At 44.6% G+C, this 23,672-nt stretch overlaps 2 protein-coding genes across 5 annotated transcripts in view; both read left to right on the forward strand.

The window, feature by feature from the left end:
• The window catches only part of dip2ba (disco-interacting protein 2 homolog Ba), a 64,789-nt gene extending 61,843 nt beyond the window's left edge, over positions 1-2,946 (forward strand). The window contains exons 37-38 of the mRNA XM_056275173.1: positions 85-208; positions 401-2,946. Of these exons, the coding sequence (XP_056131148.1) occupies positions 85-208; positions 401-653 (377 nt within the window). The 3' untranslated portion in view covers positions 654-2,946. The remainder of the gene's footprint in view (positions 1-84; positions 209-400) is intronic.
• A 14,644-nt stretch (positions 2,947-17,590) lies between these two features.
• Positions 17,591-23,672, forward strand: part of scn8aa (sodium channel, voltage gated, type VIII, alpha subunit a) — a 48,910-nt gene continuing 42,828 nt past the window's right edge. For all 4 annotated transcript variants that reach the window (XM_056301486.1, XM_056301501.1, XM_056301480.1 and 1 more), the window contains exon 1: positions 17,591-17,869. In XM_056301486.1, coding sequence (XP_056157461.1) covers positions 17,591-17,869 — 279 coding nt within the window. The remainder of the gene's footprint in view (positions 17,870-23,672) is intronic.

Consider the following 23,672-nt stretch of genomic DNA (forward strand, 5'->3'; position numbering starts at 1 on the left):
ATTGGTTTCATGCTTTGTGGTTTATGTCTCCTCAACCATAAACACTGAAACATTTCCCTACATTTCCCCCCACCTCTTGTCCAGATCGTCACGATGCACTATTTGTAGTGGGCTCCCTGGATGAGACGCTAGAGCTTAGAGGGTTGCGTTACCACCCCATTGATATTGAGACCTCTGTTTCTCGAGCCCACCGAAGCATCGCAGAGAGGTGAGGTTCTCCACTCTGTTTCTGCTGCCAGATAGATTTGGCCACTTATATGATGCATAATTTTATTTACACAGAGTACTCACTAGACGCTGGGCTGCTTAACTTTCAGGATATTGTAAACACTGACAAAAAGGTAACATCATTTTTGTTTTTAACATACGTCTGTGGTGTAAACTTCTCTCCATTCCATAGTGCTGTGTTTACATGGACCAACCTGTTGGTAGTGGTGGCTGAGCTGAGTGGGTCGGAGCAAGAGGCCTTAGACCTGGTGCCTCTTGTGACCAATGTGGTTCTGGAGGAGCATCACCTCATAGTGGGGGTCGTGGTCATCGTGGACCCCGGGGTTATCCCCATCAACTCCCGAGGGGAGAAGCAGAGGATGCACTTGCGAGACTCCTTCCTGGCTGACCAACTGGATCCAATCTATGTGGCCTACAACATGTGAACACGCTTCCCAAACTCGTGGAAAAAATAATAAAACAGAGACAGGCTCTGAGAGTCGACACGAAGGAGAACGTTTGGCAGTTGCATACAGGTGCAACCCTAGTGTCTGCCCTCAGACACACACACACACACACACACACACACACACACACACACACACACACACACACACACACACACATACAGATCTGGGGGAGTGAGAATGCAGGGAAAGCACCATAGATGGTTGAGTGTTCCCCTCTCAGCAACTGTGCAGTCCCTCCCCTTCTTGAGTCTGCATCCTTCCATCCAGGTCCACTGAGGTTGCCTCCGGGGTGGAAAATGTTTCTTCTCTCCTCTTGACAAGACACACATTTCTCAAGCGGAAGAAGTTAGCCTCATCCTCTCTATGGTCCTGCGTTTCCCTCAAGATTCCACCTAGTGATTGCTTTTTTTCTTTTCTTTTTTTTTTTTTTACCCTTTTTGAATCAGAAGTTTTTGATTTTAAAAATGCTTTCATTAGAGAGACATCTTTTGTTTCCCTCCTTCCATTCCTTGGTTTTCAGCCTAGCTTGTACCCCTGCGTTCCTGTCTCCCTGGTTGTTCCCAGCTATTCTAAGATGGCAGAATGGCTCCCTGGAACCACTGAGGTGCTGGAAGCTTCCCTATGCACTTTAAGTCCTTGCACCTCGAAATTCATTTTCCTGTCCTGCCCACCTTAATGGAAACACCTCCCACTTCCTCTGTTGCTGCTCCCCAAGAGCAAATCCACATCAGTATTACAGTGCCACCAGCATGAGCAGTTCACTTGGGCCAAGCCTGCGCCTTAGTAGCAGTACTGTCATGTTACATTCATATGGAGTGCAGTGTGGTTTTCACTTCCCATCACAATCTAGATATGTTACAGGCATACACGGTTGGAAAATATCATACAGCACAAGGGATTTGTTGATATGAAAAAGTCGGAGTAGTTCCATAAGCATACAGCCTGCAGAAAGATGAAGTGTTCCTTTGATTGGATAGAAGCTCAAGTCTTTGATAAACTGTATTAGGAGTTGGTCCACTTAGTCCATATAGTTTATATGATGGTGATAGTACTAATAAAACTTTTACAGATTCCTAACCGCACCAATTTAAGAGGATGAGTTGAAGTTATGCCTACTTCTGTTAAGGGTATGCATGCTGATTGACTGTAATATGTGTCTGCACATGGACCTGTTTATTTACTGTACCATTACCTACAGTAACACATTTTAACAAGCCACAGAGTCGCAGAGTGATTGTCGGAAATCGCCTCGGCCAATTTCAGACAGGACTGGCAGAGTGTCACTGGATTACTCACTGTCTCCTGGCTTTAAACTGAAAATCCTGTGAACTCATAACATGTACCTATTTGTCTACTTTCTCATGTCATTACTGTCAGGATTGATTGGGCAAATGTGGATTATCAGAAGGCAAGTCTGTGCCTTCAAATTGCACCATCATGAAGCATGACATCTATGATCATGGATTAGTGAGTTTCAAAAATGTAGATAACAAGAACAAAACCTTGCCTTATTAAACCTGTGGAACTTCAAGACTTGTTTTGTCAAAGGCTTCATTTATGGCAGCACCATAATTAAAGAAAAATGATTTAAATTGAGATGGATTCAAAGGCCAATGTATCATTCAAAACGCAGTTTTTTTTTGGGTGGGCTACAACTGACTGGTTTTTTTTTTCATCATTGGCATTAGAATCCATTTTTTTGTGAATGTCTATAACACTGAAAAAGTCCTTCAGTAGATATGAACAGCAATCAAGTCAACTGTAGTGAAAGGCCCTTGTGTTTAATAATGGTAGGGGTCCGCCTTTTAATAGAAAAGGGATGCAAGGGCAAGGATGTTGTCTATATATTGTATTTTAGAGGTAAAATACTGTAATACTGGTTTTAATGTGTACATTGAAAATAATCCTTGTCGATAAAACTTGACTGATCATTCATACTTGACAGCATTTTTCTGCATCTTTAGTTCGGTAGTATCACGTTGCAACAAAAACAAATGTTTCAAATTATTTTGGCAGGTAGTAACATTGTGCACTTTCCTAAACGTCATTTTACATGTGTGAGTGTGTCTGCCTGGGAGTGTGAGTGTGTTTGTCCACTTTAGCAGTGCTATTCAGGTTTTATGGCACAACTTTTTTTCTTTTTCTAAATTACCCCAGACTATTGAATTTTTTTTTTTTAATTCCAAACGCAGGCTTCTTTGTCATCTGCATTTTTTATGTCGCCCCCACTGTATTTGAATTCTTTCCAGTTTGGAACTTATTAATATATTCTATACAAGTTTCATCAATAATTCTTGATGTTAACTTCCTTAGAAGCTGCACAGCGTTTGCAAAGGATTGGTTTGATAACAAAGTAGTTAGACTTCATCCATCAACAAGTTATGCAAGCCAATAATTTTGAGTAAGGTTGAATTATCAAACAACTAAGTGAGGCTTTTAAAGCTCTTACGTGGTCATTGCTTGGATGTTATTGTTTCACTCCATGTTTTAATAAAGTTTTATAATTTCATGAACCTTAAGCCTTTTCAATAGACATTGGTGCTATCTACAAATTATGAATTTCAGACGATGGCAAATGATACCCTGTCTGCAAGGTTAACATTTATCTCTGGTTGCCCTTACAATGTATTAACAAGTCATTTGCTCATTCTATTTCATTGCTAACATTTTTGTTAGATTTAATTGATACTCAATGTTTAGCTTTGGGTTCTTAAAAAAAAAATCTATCGATGGGAAAATCTACATGATTGCCAACATTTCCGTTCTTTATGTCCACCAGTGTTTCAGGCTGCGGTGCTGTGTAGACCTGCACATATTACTCGTCTCCAAAGTCAATATCCTAAGCACAAAAGTATCTGTGAAGTAAAGAAATTAGAATCTTTCGCTCAAATCTCAAGGGCCCCATATGTATACCTCAAAAAACGAAGTACACTATGCATAGTCAAGGTGCATCAAAGGCATTCTGAAATAGTCAATGGTGCGGTAACTTCTAACTCAGTAAAAGCATCTTACTTGACAAAACACTGTCATGCTGTTATTTTCTGTGTTTCATGTAAAATAAAACGAAAGTCTTTGTCAAAATTTCTCTGGCTCCTTCTTGCGTATTTTCTCTGAAAGCTTCAGGAACTGGGCTACTGTAGCAGCTGTAGCTTCTCTCCACTAGATGTCACTACACTTCTTTATCTGCTGGAATATGGAAGACGTTTGTTCGGCGACACTGACTCAACCCCAGTGACCCCTAGCCTGGCCACCACCTTCATTTCCTGTGCCCAGTAACGGCATCGTCACTTCTCGGAGGGTCAACCTGCTGTCCTGCAACCCCATTTCCCATCATATCACACCTGTAACAGAAGAAGTAGATACTTTCTTTGTCATTTTATTTTATTTATTTGTCATACATACAATGACATTTGTTCTCTGCATTTAACCCATCCTAGCTGTGTAGCGAGGAGCAATGGGCAGCCGCCGTGCAGTGCCCGGGGACCAATTCCAGTTATTTCTTCCTTTTAGCTCGGTCCGGGGCACAGACAGCAGTATTAACCCTAGCATGCATGTCTTTTTGATGGTGGGAGGGGACCTGAGCACCTGGAGGAAACCCATGCAGACACCGGGAGGACATGCAAACTCCACACAGAAAGGACCTGGGACAGCCTGGGGTTCGAACCCAGGCCCTTCTTGCTGTGAGGCAACAATGCTAACCACTGGGCCACCATACCGCCCCACCGTGTAACCAACCTGCCCAAGCCACGGCACAAATGGAGTCAGAGTAGGCTATTATTCCCAGACGGGTGGGCTTTGGGACATCACCCATAAGTACCTTTATCACAGACACTGGAAAATACCAGTCCTGCAGTTAGCTGCTTTGGAGAGCGAGGCCCTCCTGACCAGGACGAACACCCTTGAGACGAGAAAAAAGGGGGAGAGAGGATCGGGATTATGAAACAAATGGTAATATCAATCTGATTATCATCCGGGAATCAAATGGTGTCTGAGGCCCTGCAGACCACAAGGGGTTCGAAGCTCTTCTGAAGTCATTCATTAGGCAACTGTACAGTGAGGCGCCACACAGATGATGAAACGCTGAAACTGAGGGGGGGGGGGGGGGGGCTAAAAACCAAGACCGAGAAGTACATCTCTGCGATAAATTTGTCAATTTGTCTGATTTCCATGCATGGGAAATAACGTTGAAAATGGAGCAAGAGAAACTGAGGATGGAAAAGATGGAAAACACCACAATGGAGAACAGCAGGGTGGAAACCGATATGGGCAACAGACCAGAGAAGCCTCCGACAAGACGGAGGGTTAAGCAAAAAAAAAAAAAAAAACAGTGAAGAAGAGCAAGCCTCTCACCAAAGATGAAAAGAAGAGGATGAGGACAAACCAAAGGCCACAGCCCACCCAGCAGCAGGGCGCCTCTCACTCAGACCGGCCTGTATGCGGCGTGTGCAGCAGTCTCTTTGCCCCGAATCATTTGGAGACTCACAGACAAATCTGTGCCAGAGTTGACACCAAAAAGCATTGTGTATTTGACCAAGTCAAGCATCGCCTTCAGGGGACTGACATACAGTACAACGTCAGCCAGAAATTTGAGCTCCGACGGACACTAATGTGGGCCCATCCTCTCCCTCCGTCCTCTGCTTCCACAAAGACAAAACAAAAAGAGAAGAAAAATTCTACGCCTATGAAAAGGATTTAGTTTCTGGAGTGAAACCGCTCTTCACTGGCCCACCCTTTCTGAGTTTCATGTTTTAGAAAGTTACCCGAAATATTTCCTAATGAAAAGAACCGGAGATAAACCAACTTTCAAGTTGTTATATTTAGAGGTATGAAATTATATTGTGGGCTTCATGTACATCAACACAAATAGATCATAGGCCATGTAGGAATTATATCTGGCAACCAACCAAATGTGTTCATTCAATTCATGTTCTGATAAATGGGCCATTATTCTACATGAAGAGCTCATTAAGAGTATTCAACCCAATTAACCTTTGCTTACTGAGAGCTCTTCAACCTCTCACATCTGAAGAGATGCACCATGGGCTTACAGCAGGTTGGAGGGCTTTAGTGGTTGTCTTCTCAGTCACATAAAATGCATGAAAATCCTGAAGGCAAAACGCAATACCTAAGAATAAAAACATATCAAATGTGGATGCTTTTGCACTCAAATCAGCCCATTTGGGTGCACCTCTGGTCACTGTTTTAAATAGCTGTGTGTGTGGCGTGAGGCTCCCTATAAGTTTTAGTGGTGGCTGCCAATTCTCATTGTGCATAGTGGTGTCCTCCCTGTATCCAGACAAAGTTATACAAAGACTCTACCACTTAGGCCGAGACAATAATACATCTTTAATTTACTCTCTTCAACTTTGCAAATACTATATGTGATAGATTTTTGCTTGAAACAACTCAATTAAAAAATTAAAAAAATTCCTGCTCTCGTCTGGGTAGCATAGCGGTCTTTTCTGTTGCCTACCAACACGGGGATCGTCGGTTTGAATCCCCATGTTACCTCCGGCTTGGTCGGGCGTCTCTACAGACACAATTGGCTGTGTCTGTGGGTGGGAAGCTGGATGTGGGTATGTGTCCTAGTCGCTGCACTAGCGTCTTCTCTGGTCGATCGGGGTGCCTGGGGGAACTGGGGGGAATAGTATGATCCTCCCACACACTACGTCCCCCTGGTGAAACTCCTCACTGTCAGGCAAAAAGAAGCAGCTGGCAACTCCACATGTATCAGAGGAGGCATGTGGTAGTCTGCAGCCCTTCCCGGATTGGCAGAAAAGGTGGAGCAGCGACCGGGACGGCTCGAAAGAGTGGGGTAATTGGTCGGATACAATTGGGGAGAAAAGGGGGGGGGATTTCTGTTCAAACAGTGATTGGATTACATCTCGTTGAGCTCATGTGCTGACACATACCTGTCTTTGTCCTTTCATAGCATCGTTGTGCTCTGCAGTGGAGAGGCCACAACAGACCTGGACCATGTTCTGTATGTGCTGCTTAGTGCCAAGGTAGAACAAACATATATATTCAATACAGTACTCATTCCGTTGGTAATAGAGAGTTCTAATGAGCAATATATGAATCAGACACACAGGTACAAGTCCCTTTGTTTATATGTAATAATAATAATAATCATTACATTTATATAGCACTTTTCTAGACACCCAAAGCGCTTCGCATTGAAGGGCGTAACCACCACCAATGTGTAGCACCCACCTGGGTGATGCACGGCAGCCATTTTGCACCAGAACGCTTACCACACATCAGCTTGAGGTGGAGAGAGAGGAATCATTGAGCCAATTACATGGGGGGATGATTAGGTGGCCAGATGCAGAGAGCCAGATTGGGAGTTTTGCCAGGACACCGGGGAACCCCCTACTCTTTGCGATAGGTGTCATGGGCTCTTTAATGACCACAGTGAGTCAGGACCTCGGTTTAACATCTCACCCGAAGGACGGATGAGCTGCTAAGGTAGGACAAATCAGTGTACGTACTCCCATACCATCCCTGCCCCCCACGGCTGCTATGCCCAACCCCACTGCCCAATCAGTAGAGGAATTATACACACATACAGATACAAATGGATTTGTCTCAGTCAGTACACAAATGTTTTGTTCACCCTCGCAATGTTAGAATACACAATGTTCATCTTCACATGACCCATTTTGTTGCATGATATTTTAACTGTTCACTCTGTATCTGTCCTTTAGGGGGCAGCAGTGAGTACAGCCGAGCGGGTCCAGCCTCACATGAGCGCAGAGAAGCTATTCCTCTGATTAGGAGACACCATGTGGTGCCGTTGTATCCCAAAGGTGAGCTGTGAAAAGGCAAAGGAGAAAAAGGGAGGGACCAGGCCCGCTTCTGAGTAGGGGCATGGATGGGTTAAGGCCATCCTAAATTAAGTAGTCAATCCTAAATTGTGGCAATGGGGGTGGTGGGGGCAGGGATCGGGGGTTGCAAGTGGGTGTTCATTCATCATTCATACATACGTCTATGGAAGGCTTATATGCATGCACACGAATTGGGGTGAATCATTTTGGCCCATCTCTCACAATAACTTAATTTTACCCATTTTTAACATGCAGGAAGAGGGCCTGATCCCCCAGGCTCCCTTCCCTCTCTGTTACCTACCCTTCCTTGTGGCAAATCATCTGGTAGTATGTCATCGGCCTACCTGCAGGTTGCCCACACCGGTTTGACTGTCAAGAGGCTGAGAGCACCAATCACAGCTGCCTTTTGTCATGGGTGTTCCTCTTACCCTTTCCCAACCCAGCTTTCAGCACGTCTTCTCAGCCTTTAGCACAGTGCCGCTTCTTGTTTAGTGTGGATTTTCAAAGTTATCAATAATATTAGAACTAATATTTTGGAGGTAAATTTAGGAAATGAGGCACTGAAATGTTTTTCAGCTGCTTCCGTTCCCTTTGCATTAGCTCTGTCCTGGTCCTAACCGTTGACATTTTAAATCCTAATTCATTTTTAAGTCCAAAATTCAATTCAAGACCATAAATCTGATTCAAAATTACAACAATAACCTGAATATAGCTTACAATGTATAAGCTATGAGCTGAATTTAACTTAAAATATTCCAGATTTTCTCTGTCACAGCACCTCTTCAATTCCCTACATGTAGATCTGTGAAAATAGATTTTTTTTTATTCATAAGAATTTATCAAAGTGAGATTTTATGGCAACAGGCATGGGCGCAAGTCCATGAATACTGGGATGGCATCCGGCGCTTTACCTGTGCCCCCGTCCATAGGGTTAGTGGTTGTGTCAGGAAGGGCATCCGACATAACATTTTGCCAAATCATCATGCGGATTGACAAGACCACCGTCGGTGCTGTGCCCTCACAGGGTATCGATGGAAACTATCAAATCCGCTGTGGCGACCCCTGAGAAACAGGGCACAAACCAGAAGAAGAAGAAGAAGATTTATCAATGTGAGATTTTGATAAATACCACGGACACCTTTATGGCAAAGTAGCTCCCTTAATGGTTAAGGAATCTCCCAATGCTATAACTGTCTCGCTGTGAACTCTTTCAACTGAAAAACTGGTGCTTGTTAGAAAATGTATTGTCATAGGCTTCTCCTGGATTGCCACCTTGCCGTGGTGGAGAAGCTTGTGTGTACCAATGATCCCAAGAGCTATGCCATCTGGAGCTTGGCTCCTGGTAGGGTCACCCAAGGGGGATAGGTCAAGGGGGAGGTTCCAGACGAAGTGCGATCCAACAAAGACCTCAACCATGGAACTGGTGGAAGATGTCTCCAGGTCACAACAGCAGTGAAGGTGGATGAAGGCTGCAACAGAGGGTGATCCCAAATCATCTTGGTTCTCCATGCCATTGGACTCTGACCACCCCCTGCCAAGGACCGTGTGGTGGCTGCAGGCGCATCAGCCACTCCACGTAAAAAAGCTGTCACACGCAGGCATTCTCCCATTATGTGGCTCAGGGATCGGCCTCTATGCCCACCTGAGGCCCCCAAGGGACCCAGAGGAAGGCTGGTCATACTCGATCCCGAGTGACCACCGATGATGATGATTTTCATAGGACAATGAATGATTAATTGGAGCTTCCATTCCTTAAAAGCATACATTTTTACCCCCACCCTAAGTCCTCAGCCCACCAACCACGACCATCATCCCTATATTTCTGACCCATGGGTGTCTTACCAGACCAGTACCAGAGGTTATGGTGCTCATAAAGGTGTATGGATTTTCTTCGGTTTTTCACGAAGACACAGACGTTTCCCTCGTGGGCATTTGTGATAGCTAAACACATCTGCTGGACTGGCCCCTCAACACATGATATTTATCTATGATTCTTATCGTTTGAACATGGACTTCATGGTCTAATAGATGGAGTACCGCAGAAATGGAGCTTGTCAGGTCAGATATCGAATGTCTGCATTTGGCTTGCTGCTTCGTTCCATCATAATGAGGCAGCAAAAGAGAACGGGTGAGCACGTTTGTTTTGCATTTTCAGATCATCATCAAAACTGAACTGACCAGGGTATGTGTGGTGGGCATGGATCATCCTTGAATTGTCTCCAGCCAAGCTGTGAATATGCTGGTTCGAGCTCACATCATGGTCTTTGAGGTGATCCACACTCGTCCCCAAAACGCCAAGAAAAGAGAGGAGTGTCTTTATAGTTTCACTGGATGGGGACCCTGCAGTCACTTCAAAACAGCCACATTCAAGTCTTAGTAAAGCTTAACTCAGGTAGCATGTTGAAAGTAAGACAGCATATGCAAATCAAAGTCAGTGAGCCCGTTTAAATTAGTCAGGAATAATCACCTGGAATACATCAATCCATCATTAATCCATCATGTCACCAGAGATTAGGTGGTTGAACAAGTCATTCGGGCTGTATGTTCTTAAATCGTCGTCACCACTTTCCAGTTTCATGCAATTTGTTGCGACCGCCTCACATGTGCAGAAAGCTACCACCCCACCGCTACTGCTACTAATAAATGCTGAAAGTAAAATTCAGGCTGAGCTGCTGAGTGATTTTATCAATTGTACAAACAGGCTGAACATGGTCACTGAGGTGCAAAGTAAAGCTGAAGTGCACAACTGCCACATCATTGTTGATTGTTATAGTGGAAAAGTTCTCACATAATTTGACCACATGGCCCTGGGGATGTTTTTCCAGATACCACCAAAAGATATGAGTCACCGGTGGTGATGCCGCAAGGAAAAACAGAGAGACAGTGGTTAGATACAAGGAAAATATCCTGCCCTCATTGGGGACAAGTAGCATAAAAGTGATGACTCCTCCAGACCCTGTGTATTGATCGGCAAATGTCAGATGTAGGTTTTCAGTGTATGTGTCTGGAATGTGATCCCATTTGCTGCGCACACGCTGTATGTGGAGTGAAGATAAAACGCTGACTTCGCTGACTTCAAATAATGAATGTGTGGACCTATTTAGGGAACCAGAGAGCGAGAGAGAGAGAGAGAGAAAGAGAGAGAGAGAGAACGAGGGGAAGAGAGACAGTTCCACAAACAGAGAAAAAGAAAATGAGGCAGGCTATACTCACTTAATCCACTCCACGACATGTAAGTTGGGTCTTGATAAGTTTGTCTTGGGTAATACAGGAAGCGGTGGGAGTACCAGCTGTGAGCACTCATTTGTCAGTCAAAAACTGTCCCACCATGTCACCCACAATCTGTCAACACAGCAATACAGTTATATTTCTTTTCATGCCATCCTCCCCTTTAAAATGCAAGATTCTTATTTTGACGTTAGTAGCATTTGGCCTGCTTTGATTGATTGATTGACTGATTGATTGATTGGTTGATTGATTGATCGATCGATTGATCGATTGATTGACTTTGTTTTCCACCTCAGTGGAAATTGGTCTTTGGCTTTCCCCAAAGAACAGCAGAAATACATACACTACACATAGTGCAACACACTACACCATTAAAAACATACAAAGTATACAAGATACTGTGTAAATGCTCAGGTAGCAGCAAACAGGTTGTATAAATAATACAAGAGAGCAATTCTTATAAAATAACAAGTATTCCCTGATGCAGTCATTCCGTGTTCAATGCCTGATCCGTGACATGTAATGAAACTTCTCAGCATCATTATCGATTTAGATTAAACCCACAAAAAGATTTTGACAGGCATGTAGTAGAACAAAGTGATGGATAGATGCCTTTGTCTTATGTGGTAGTTAGGTAACAAAAGACCTGCAACAGGCAAGTATAGACTATTTTTTTATATACAGCGACTATACTTCGCTATGTATAAAATTGTAATTGTGAAATGGCAAAATGCTGCATGAGCGGGAAAGTAAAACTTCCCAAGATAATTTCTATGATATTATGTTTTGATGATTAGATCTTATATTGATTTAAAGGACGCCGTTCATCTCACCATCCAGTGACCTCTATTGAAGGGGTTATTGACTGAACGCTTACAAGTGTGATGGCTGATTAATCAACGCACTAAAAACTCTCTACAGCAGAAACCGTTATGCCTGTGTAATATCAGCATAGGTGGAGACAGACCTCCGTCTGGTCTGCCTGTGCTTCAGATATCGTATTAACTTCTCTCGCAAGTCAGCCGGTGCTCATATTGATAGGCAGCGCGTAGGGCAGACGGGCTACAGGCCCAAGTGACCTGTGATTTCACGAAACGCACTTGCCGACACTCCCTTACGTTTTGCTGCGAGTCATCAATTATGCAGGGTAACGGCACGCGCTGAGGGGGGAAGATACCAGCAGCAACAATATGGCGACAACCGCAGTTTCCTCCGAATCCTCTCGACATCTGCAGTCCAGCAACGCCTTTCTCGATTCGCTGTAACGTTTTTCAAAGTAAGTCGACCGTGTTTCCTCAACGCAAGGCTGCATCTTAGTCGGTAAAGGTATATCTCTCTATATATTATTTTGGTTCTTGCTGTCCGTACCCTTGCGTAAATGTCGCAGAGCCGCGCACTGCTCTGCAATCTTTTGGGGGAGAATCGACAAGGATACCTGCGCCTGCCAAGCAGATTTTTGGCGGCGGCTTACCAGACACACACACACACACACACACACACACACACACACACACACACACACACACACACACACACACACACACACACACACGCGCGCGCGCACCCACACACTCATCCACACAGCAAGCGGACTACTTTTTCCGTTATTACTGTATTCCTCCATTAACTATTTTGGACGAACGTCCGAGATATCGATTAGACCTCGCGTCTTTGTAAGGTAGACCGGATAGGGTGCCGTCTGACCGCTTCAGTCCAGAATAGCTACTAGCCTTGTCGTCGTCGTCCCCCCCCAAAAAAATCGTTTGGCTCAACTTTGTCGTGTCGTGTTAAATGTTGCACTCTCCGCCGGATTACAAGATGCTGTACAACACACAGCGTCGAACATGGGGTTGATCATACGTGAGTACAGGCTACTGCCCTTTCTTACAACGCTGCATCCTTCACAGGTGATTTTTTCTCCACCACCCCCCCCCTCTGGTTGGCAATTTAATGACTCTAATCATCTTCATTTTCTGTCTTTTGACTTGGCATGGTGACGGTGTAATGTCGCTGCACTCCTGCATGGTTATATGCTGTATCTATGCACGGATATAACCGCTATTGATTTGGCAGCCGACATGGCTTCACGGGTGTGGTGCGTCGTATCCTTCAAGGCTATAGGCATCAAACGCACGGAAATACCGTCTGAAAACAACGTAACCGGCTTATTGGCGAAATATCAGTTATGTCCTTTGGGTTCGGACTCCCAGTAATGTGGCGTTACACGTACGGGGCTGTGATAAATGCACGTTTGCGAGCCACAGCAGGACATTTCCAACACAGAAACCACCCACTGCAGCAATCGGTATGGCCAATTTTGTTGTAAGGGGGCCACTTCATGTGCGCAATATCACCTCTAGCTTCTTGTTGTGGTTAAAAATACCTTTCTGTTCGTGGGCATCTGTATTTTAGTCCTGCTGGGAGGAGGAAAAGAAACGTATGGAAATGTGCTAAGGCCCACCCTGTAAAGCTGCAGGTGGAGTAGGAACAGCCACAGTTCTTACTGCGTCTATGGAATTGGGATATCGAATGGGGGGGGGGGGTAGTGTATGTCTTGGGTTTTTCCTGTGGAGAAGATCGATCACATACGGTTCAGCCTGCCTTTAAGGGATTTTGGAAACTCCAGAGAGTAATAACGCAAAACGAGAAGGTCCCTTCGACTTGGTAGCACCGACTAACGTCCTCCACCTGCACAGACGGGAGGGTAAAACCCGGGCCTGTAGGCGTCGAGGAGGGACCGTATCGAGGAGGCCCGCGCGGCGTTTGGACTGTATTAGCTTAGCTTATGGGCCGCCGCACGCGCTGACGCCTTGCAGACTGCACGGCTCACGACTCCCAATGAGCAATTTCCCGGCCGACATTACCGAGGCTATCCACAAATGTATGTCCTCTGCGTGTGTGTGTGTGCGTGCGTGTGCCGTGCGCGCTTGCTCGCGGTGTAATTTGACGCTGATGTGAGCGTGATGTTTGTTATTTGATCCTCTTCCGCCGCCGGCTCGGCTCGGCTCGGCTCGGCGCGTCCGTGTGTGTGGTGCTGAAACGGAAAGCGCCCGTGAAGCCCCGGAACGCGTCGGGCCACCGGTGATCGCCAGGCTCTGGGGGCCCCGTTTGAAAACGGACATCTTTGTTTGACTCGACACAGGAGGGAAGGGGAAATAGACTGTTATAGTGTTATGTCACCCCCGTCACGCTGTTGTGTGTTTTTTTAACTGTAGGATCAGATGAATCATAAAACAGTGTGGAGGGCGTGAGTGATGCTAATGTGCTCTAATCAGTTGTTCACACTGGACACACATCGGTGCCCTGCTGTCATTGTCACGTGCCCAAGTAGGATAAAGCAGATAGCTATTGAGATCGAGACGCCTCGTTTGATAGATGATAAGTAATCATCATTGTGTAATACAATGGCTTGGCCTACACAATTTGGCATTTCCCATATGTGAAGTCTGTTCCAGGTTTAGGGCTGACTGTGTGTGTCCCTGGACCCCATTTTGCTGAATTCCTCGTGAAGCGCTTTGGGTGTCTAGAAAAGCGCTATATAAATGTTAGTATTATAATTATTATTATTACTGAACTTGTTTTCCAACTCAGCAAACGCTCTTTATCAACGCTGCCATACCCCATCAGCTCACTCAGTTTGAAATTTACTACGGACTGAGCGGTCACCATTTAGCCGCCATATATCCTGGTGTGGCATAAAACCATAAGTGGATTGGATTCTCTGCCATCGTTTTCATGTCTGGACAAAAAGGCTGATGGTAACCTTTGCCAAAGACCTGTTCTTAATACACAGTGTTCACCGATGCTGCCTGGCCGCAGTGCTGTATTGGTGCTTCGTTTTTTTGTTAATCTTTAAGATCTAACATTTCATCCGCTGGAAGAAAAAGTCTTTAGTCATAAAGAGTATAAAAGGTTTAAGGTTTGTGATGTTGTCTTGTCTTGTCAATACATTGGGCCTCATTCATCAATCCTTTTTTTTAAATTTTTCTCCCTTTTTTCTCCCCAATTGTACTTGGCCAATTACTCCACTCTTCCGAGCCTTCCCGATCACTGCTCCATCCCCTCTGCTGGTCTGGGGAGGGCTGCAGACTACCACATGCCTCCTCTGATACATGTGGAGTCGCCAGCCACTTCTTTTCACCTGACAGTGAGGAGTTTCACCAGGGGGACGTAGTGCAAGGGAGGATCATGCTATTCCCCCCAGTTCCCCCTGAACAGCCGCTCTGACCGACCAGAAGAGGCACTAGTGCAGCAACCAGCACACATACCCACATCCGGCTTCCCACCCACAGACACGGCCAATTGTGTCAGTGGGGACACCCGACCAAGCCAGAGGTAACACGGGGATTCGAACCGAAGATCACCGTGTTGGTAGGCAACGGAATAGACCGCTGCACTACCCGGACGCCCGCCATTCATCAATCTTGTGTTCATACAAATTTGTTCTTACACACCCACGGAATGTTTTAGCCCCGACTTTTGTCTCAAAGACCAGTGTAGAACCTGGGTAACCCCTGAATTTAGACACCAGTTGGCTAACACTGATGTCTTTGCGAGCCTGGGTGGCTGCTCATTGCAAGAGGTAGACAATAGATGCTAGGGGGAAGGAATTACAAATAACCATCAGGCTTTGCTTCTGACTGTCAGACAATCTAGAGCTAAAAATTCCATGGGTGTGTAAGAACAAATTTTTAAGTACAAACGACTGATGAATGAGGCCCATTGTTTTCAAGCTGATGTAAAAAAAGATTATTCCCTCATTATCTATGCTATCACCGTTCTCCTCACAGCATTACAGCAGGTTATTTATACATGTTTTGAGATATATCTTCTAAAAATGATTTTAAAAAATGACCTCGTTGGCATTGGCAATTGTATCTTACAGCACTGTTTGTGTAAATGAGTATCATTGATAAGTACAAATGCACACCAATAAAGATGGGGTGCTGGTCCATAGGATTTACGATTCAAAATAAAACCTGTATTGTTCCGATGCAAAAGCCGTTATTGTGTCATGGTAAACCGAAGTACGACTTTCACTGAGAATCGAGCACATAAATTACCACATTATTCACGAAAACTGTTTTGATGTGTGATTCACAGGATTATCAGAAGATTAGATTCAGAAAATGTTTTTCTTTATGTGTGTTTTTGCTGGCAAAGTTTCATTCCAGAGGATGCATAGAATCGCCCTTCACCTGTCATACCCGACGTTCATCTTATCTTCCGTTACCTAAACCAAACCCTAACCTGAACCAGTCTCTCTACTAGCTTAACATTTGTCAGATCCCAAAATGAAAGTACGTGCTAAGCTGCAAGAAAACTCTATCGTAGCAAGCTAATATTTGACTGTTCATCATCATTTGAGAGAAAGATTTGTGGTTTATAAGTTGCATGTGTGTTTGCATTGCATTTTTGTTCTGTTTGTTCTACAGGCATTTAGAAAATCTGGGATCCTATTTCCTCCATTGTGTTGTGTGCATTTTTATGAGATAAGGAAAAGCAAGTTGTTGACTTTATAGGACTCTGGAACTGGACAGGTAGCTCAAACAGACTAGATAGAGATCACTTTGGAAGTGATCTTAGTTCGCATTAATAATTTGAGTTTTTGTCATGCAACGTTTCCACCGGGTTCGTAACCACCGAGCCGGTTTTATCGGTCATCTTACTCACATGTAATGACGTTATTCACTTTCTTTTCACCGATCTTAATCTGAAAATTAAACTTACAGATGCAAACTAAATAGGGGTTTGCAGCATTTGATAGATTCAGAATAAAATACCTAAGTACCAGTGCTGTAAACACACAGAAAGGCCCACTGTTGAAATATGTTTTGAAGCTATTATTCCTGCATCCCATTAGCCTACATGCTGATACAATACATCTTAAATACCAAATTCCTACATGTCAATGGACACAAACAGCAATAAATTGCCATTTCACTGAATTACACTGGGGAAGTTTAGTAACAACTAATCATTGTCAAACAGTTGTGTTGCTTTCTGTATCATATTAATGTGGATCAAAGAAAAGATTTGATAAAGTGAAAAATGCATTCTGCATATAGTAAAAATGAAATATTTTGCGACAAGGCAATATTCAGGAAGCTGTTTCTGTGGTAGCACTTAATGTCACCGCCGATATCCTGTCTTTCCTAATAATTATCTGTTATCCTACGGAACCTGTTGAGTCATATTTTTTGCATTATGTCATTTTCTATATCTTAGCATTTTTTTATCAAGACTTGTATTTTTAGTCTCCGGATCTCAGAATTAATCCTTCCTCTCTATACACATGTATATAATCCAGTGAGTCAAGTAAATTCTTTATGAGACAGTACAAGCCTGTTTAATGCCATAAGCAATCATCAGCTGTCAATCACATATATCACATATACTACAATCACTATACATATATACACACGTATATATGTATATGTGTGTGTGTATGTATATATATATATATATATATATATAGTGTGTGTGTGTGTGTGAATGCATGCATGCATGTGTCTTTCTGTTTGTGTGTCTGATATTTTGTGCTTTCGTAGTCTTTTGACCCCTTAACTGTTGCTAAAGTTTCCCATTACAGATGGAAGAAAAAGTTTTTGTAATAATTTAATGCTCAGATGCATGATTATGTGCATATTACCATGGCTGCCTTCATCTTACCCTCATTAGAAGATTTAGATGTTGAAGGTCATAACCTCTTCTGGCCAAACAAAAAGAACAGGGCATATGGTGACAGCGAGTCCTTTTGTCTGTTGAACTTTCTTCTCTCCCCACTGTTGTCACCCTCCAGAGCAAGCTGCTGTGGATGGTACAAAACTAAAGACCAAGTAGCTGCAGGATGAAAACATGGCTGCACCCCTTCTTGCACCGCCAGGACCTGACAGCTTCAAGAAGTTTACTGTGGAATCTTTGGCGGCCCTTGAGCAGCGCATCAACGAGGAGAAGAACAAGAAGCCGCCGAAGCAGGACAGCAGTTACCGCGATGATGACGACGATAACAAACCCAAGCCTAACAGCGACCTGGAGGCTGGAAAAAGCTTGCCCTACATCTACGGGGACATCCCTCGAGGAATGGTGGCGGTACCACTGGAGGACCTGGACCCCTACTACCTGAGCACTCAGAAAGTGAGTTCTTGACATAAAATTGAAGAAAACCCACAGGCTCTGTCATTGCTGTCTTTGCTGTGGTTCGTATGAAATATTTGACATGGTATGGTGGTCGGCCAAACTCTCTGCCAAGCCTCCAGCCAACAGTCCCAGTGCTGCCTGCGTGTCTCACACACACACTTTATACACACACGAACACACTTGTGCACCAACACGACACACATACGCAAAGTGGGAAATCACAGCAGTAATAGAGAACTGCTCAAAGCCGAGGTTCATGACTCGTTGATTGATATCTGTCAGTCTGAGTGTCGCCACATCATGGTGCTTGCATCATTTGAAAATACGTACAGAACAAATGTTCTTGAGTAAAATGATAAAGAAAAATTATCCAGGATCCATTTAAATGGAATTCATATTATCATTATATCGCATCTGTACGCTATTGTGCCTAATCTGGTTTTATCTGTTTTGGCAGGATTTGAATTTAATTTTCGGTGGTTTTGATGGTGAAATCAGTGGATTTGTGGTTTTGCGACCTGGATACCAGTGTAGTTCTGGTCATTCTTGCTCATATGTGCGAAATGAAACGACTTCATGGCGTCTTGTACAGGGCAATGCACTTTGTTCTGTTCCTTTTAGGTCCTGGCTGGCTGCTTGTTAGATCTGATGCTGATATGGATTTCTAAGGGGAAACTTTATGAAAGTGCTGGTTGGTCTTATCTCAGTTTAATTTGTTATCCACTCGTACTTTGAAGAAAATAGCTATGACAAGAAGCTGAGATGGCTGACTTCTTTTTTTTATCCAAACAGCATATGAGTCACCATTGCTATCTAGGCCATTTTGAAATTTAGGCAAAGATTGTGTGATAATTTCAGTGACCAGAAAAATCTTTCTGCCCCTTACATACATACGTTAATGCTTTACTTAATGGAGGTTAGATGAGTAATTACGGGGGAGAAACTTAGTTATATGCTGTGGCTGAGGAAAAACAAAAACAATGAAAAAACAACAGCTGTGGGCGTCCAGGTGGCTTGGCTGTCTATTCTGTTGCCTACCAACATGGGACTCGCTGGTTCGAATCCCCGCGTTACCTCCGGCTTGGTCGGGTGCCCTTACAGACACAATCAGCCGTGTCTGCGGGTAGGAAGCCGGATGTGGGTATTTGTCCTGGTCGCTGCACTAGCGCCTCCTCTGGTCAGTCGGGAAGGATCGGGGGGAACTGGGGGGAATAGCATGATCCTCCCATGTGCTACGTCCCCCTGGCGAAACTCCTCACTGTCAGGTGAAAAGATGCGGCTAGTGACTCCACATGTATTGGAGGAGGCATGTGGTAGTCTGCAGCCCTCCCCGGATCGGCAGACGGGGTGGAGCAGTGACCGGGATGGCTCGGAAGAGTAAGGTGATTGGCTGGGTACAATTGGGGAGAAAAAGGGGGAAAATCCCCCCCCAAAAAAACCCAACAACTCTCCTACATAGAACAAGATTATTTGAGAAGGATATGTTGGTTAGTTGGTTTGGGATGTGGTAGAAGACCTCCAGGAATGCTGTTTAGAGTTGTTTTAATTTAATGATTAGGTTGCAGAATGTAATTATGCTTTCCACCTTAAAAGCCCTTGGGGGGCAGGAGAGCAGAGTGCTTCAGCTGTTGAGTGGGTCGTTCTATATCTCTAATGGCTCACAGGGCTTTGGGGAAAAGGTCAGAAGCAGTAACTGTTGAAACACTGTTGTCACACATGAGAGACTTTTCTAATTGTTCAAAAATTAATCTGTCAGTAAGGAGAGAAAAAGCAGCAGCAGCAGGCTGAGATGGCTCTGGTTGTCTGAAAAGAGCTTTGTCACCCTGGGGTTTTCTGTCCTGTCTGAACCCCACCATGTTTTTACGCTTTATCCTGATGGACGACCTTGAAAATGATCTCTAAGAGATCTGTGCACGTGTCGCTCAACACGGGGTTTTGAGGCTTTGACTCGGCTGTACAGCAGCTTGTGAAACAACAGACCTAGGTACTCTGACAGGTTTTACATTTTGAATGGGGAAATAATCCATGCATGTTATGTAAAGCAATGTAACTGGAATATGGGAGTGTTTTGCATGAATAAAGACGTAACACAAGGTTTATCAGCCAGAGGAGACAGCATTCATGTTGCCTTGCGAACCTGCGGTAGAGGTGCCCCTGAGATAGATTTGCCAAGGTACAAAAAGACATTATTTGCAGGAAGAGGATCAAATAGTAGCATGGCAGTGTTGCAGTTGTTCACAGAACCTTCTGGCAATTTTGAAATATCATATACCCCGAAACAATCCCCCACCCTTGTCCTCTGACACTTACTTAAGGGACCCAAGGACACTCCCCAGTCTCAAAATGGCTGTCCTTAATCTGCAGCTCACACCATACCGTCCTTTTGGGTTGGTGTGTTGATGACAGGACTGGGCAGTAACTCCAAAATGTTGTATGGCAAACGTTTCCTTTTTTTTTTTAACACAGTCATTGCTAACAGCATCTGGCTTTTTCTACTTACTCTTTTAGCTATACATTACACTATGATGTCTGTCTAGTGTCTCAGTTTTAGATCTTAAACAGAAAACCATTTCTTTAAATCTTTGTAAGACTATGAGAAATGATTTTGCAAAAATGGTTAGATTTGCATTGGTACGTGCCTTCATATGTTAAAATTAAGTTGTTTTTTTTGCCCAGGCTTACCTGTTAATGTAAGCATGTGAGAATCTGTAGAATAATCCACCATCCTGTGGTTAGCTGGGCATGGTTGTATAAAAGCACAGTGTTTGAAGACGATGAACAAGTGCAAAGAAGAAGCATTTTGACCCATGTAGCTTTTGGGAGAAACAGCATGTAGCAGTACCTTCTTTGAATTGTACAGAAAATGGTGTCTGTGCAAGGTCTTCCTCAGTTAGGTGTTTTGTGTGCATGCATGTGTGCATGCAAGAGTGTGTGTGTGTGTGTGTGTGTGTGTGTGTGTGTGTGTGTGTGTGTGTGTGTGTGTGTGTGTGTGTGTGTGTGCGCACGCTGTATCGGTCTGTCTCTTTCTCATACCTCCATGTCTTTATGTAGTGCGTGCTGACAGTTATGTAATGCACCAGCTCAGCGCACAAGAAAGAAGCAAGAGTCCGTCGATGAAATATGGAAAACGTTTAGGTGGGACCGTTGATACCATCACTTACTAATACGTAGTTTAGTCTTTCTTCTCTACAAGCTACCTTGCCTTGTTCTCGTGGATGCACTGGAAGCGAGTAAGTGCCTCTGTGTGTCTGTCGTCTCGGTCTGCAGACCTGCCTTTATCGCTCACAGCCCAATCAGCTTTGAGCTACAGGCAAATCTAATTATGGCTTACAAGAAGCAAGTCTCATTCTAATGCCAAAGGGAGTGGATGCTGCTTTGGTTGTGACAGCTGAACCAGCTGGGATGTCATATCAGGTAGTGACCTTGATAGGAAGGGTAACAATCTTTTTTTTTTCTGAGGAGAGTGGTGTGCATTCCACTCAATTTGGTGTGTATTTATTCAGAAGGGAGAAAAGATGAGAGGAGGACAGGAAAGGCATGACACAGGAGCAGAAGTTCCTGGTAGGCTTTAATGCAAGGCCACCTTGGATAAACGTGCAGCTCCAGAGGTGGCCGACATAACTGCTCGACTATCCCTGAGCAATTTTCCGAGTGTCTTTGATGCTGACAGCCATCAACCAGACTCTGGCTGTATCACTCTGAACCTTGAAGGGAGGTGGCAGATATGGTGAGATGACTATTGTAGGAAGGCTGCTTCCCATTGTTTTTCTCCCTGACAGCTCTGGGTGAAATTTTTGGTAGTGGCTCTCACAGAGTGTGCCAAAGCTGAGACAGAGGGCTGGCCAGCTGGGTGATGACGCAGCACGCAGCCCTCCCCACCCTGCATGTATGGGGGCTGTGCAGGGTGGGGACAGGCAGGACTGGGCTGGGCTGTTTTGGGTCGAGCATGGCCGGGCTTGGCTTGGCTATAGACTCTGTTTGATACAGGGTGTGTGGGACATTGTCACATGAGCCCAGTGAAGGCCATTTATTTCAAGGGAGAGTGGCGAGAGAGCATTAGAAAATGTGTGCGAGAGAGAGGGAGGGAGAGATGAGGTGAGGACAGGAGGCAAATGGAAGATGTGTGCAAGGATGCATGAGCAGCACTGCTCCCCTATTAGATGAGGTCAGAAATGTGTTTTACGGGGGAAGACCTCAAAGGTGCACTCCAGATGAGGGACAAACAGGAGAGCTGAAGTATCTTCGTGTCTTCTGTAGGGGTTCCAATCAGTCAAATTTTAAGGGTCTATGAAAGCAAACATGTCGGAGGTTAAATGTAATCTTAAACCAGGAGACAGATCTTTAAGGGTGCAGCAGTCCCATAGCGCTAGGTCTGCTATGACAGTGGGGATTGTGAAATGACTGGAGTGGCGTGAGTGAGAAAAACAACCAGAGTCTTCAGTCGTGGTGAACTAGGTCCACATTTAGAGGGAATATACACAAAGGTTGAGAGCAAGGCTTGTTGTCTGACCACTGCAGCCTGGACGCAGATGCTGCAACCTCTGCCTGATGACTGGAGCCTCAGTGTCAGAACTGTTTTCCCTCTTTCTCTCAACCACCCTCTGCCCCCTCCTCACTTTCCCATCCAGCTCTCTCTCTCTCTCACTCTCTCTTGCTCTCTCTCTCTCGCTCTCTATCCCCAACCCAGCTTCTCTCCAGTCTACTGCTCTTTAAACTACTGCTGGTACAGTTGCTGCCTGCCTGCTCCACTTGCTCTCTCTATCTCTCCGTCTCTGCCTTTACCCTCTTCTGCTCTCCTCTCCGCTCAACCCTAGATTATGAAATTTTCAGTAGCTTTGCAGTAGTTTAGTCATGCGTTACAGGACAGGGCTCCTACATACATAGCAGCCATTTGTTGATGTGTGCGTGCGTGTGTGTGTGTGTGTGTGTGTGTGTGTGTGTGTGTGTGTGTGTGTGTGTTTGTGAAAGAGTAAGAGAGAGAGAGCGAGAGAGAAAGAGAGGGGGAAAGAAAGTGTATATCCATGCAGCTTATGCTAAGAAACATGCTTGCTCTAATATTAGATTTTGTGTGTTTTTGTGAGTGTGTGTTTGTGTCTGCATGTGTGCACATGCATAGAAGTGAATACGTGCTAGCTTGTGTGTGTGTACTGGTTGTACATATGCACACAGCATGTGTGTGCAATGGCTCCGTTCAGCCAAACTGTCATGCTGGCTTCCTTGGCCTCTCCAAATGGCAACTGGTGCATCTCCAAGTGTATCAACATAGCTGACCATACTGCTGGCTTGGACCGGTGACGGTATATTTGATATGATGGTGTCAGTGCTCAGGGACTCACCCCCCCCCCCCGCGTCTCGCTACTACATAGGCTAGAAGGATTATCTAATCACTACTTACTCCACATTACTCGACTGGCTTAATCTGAGTTTTCTGGTTTTCAGTCAAATTAATGTCAAGGGGTCATGTGATAGAAATGTGTCTTGTCCTCAGGGTAGATTGGCTCTTGAGTTTGTTTCATAGTAGATCTACCCCCGTGTGACATTTATATCAACAACAAACCCTGTTTCTGTTGAGTTGTACAGATTGTACACAGTCATGGCACAGCATGTGACATTATGTTGGCTGTATGTACTCTGGCTGTACATTGGTGCTTCCCCTCAGTGTGGACCTTACTTTGAAGCCTCCCCTTGAGGCCAAGGCACTTACTTTTCCCCGCTTCTTTCCTTATTATTTTCCTCCAGCCTTCCTCTTTCCCTCTTTTGTCTCTGGTTTCTTATCTCTCTATTTATCTCCCTCCCTCCC

The sequence above is a fragment of the Lampris incognitus genome, chromosome 2, assembly GCF_029633865.1.
Source record: "Lampris incognitus isolate fLamInc1 chromosome 2, fLamInc1.hap2, whole genome shotgun sequence".
Classification (NCBI taxonomy): domain Eukaryota; kingdom Metazoa; phylum Chordata; class Actinopteri; order Lampriformes; family Lampridae; genus Lampris; species Lampris incognitus.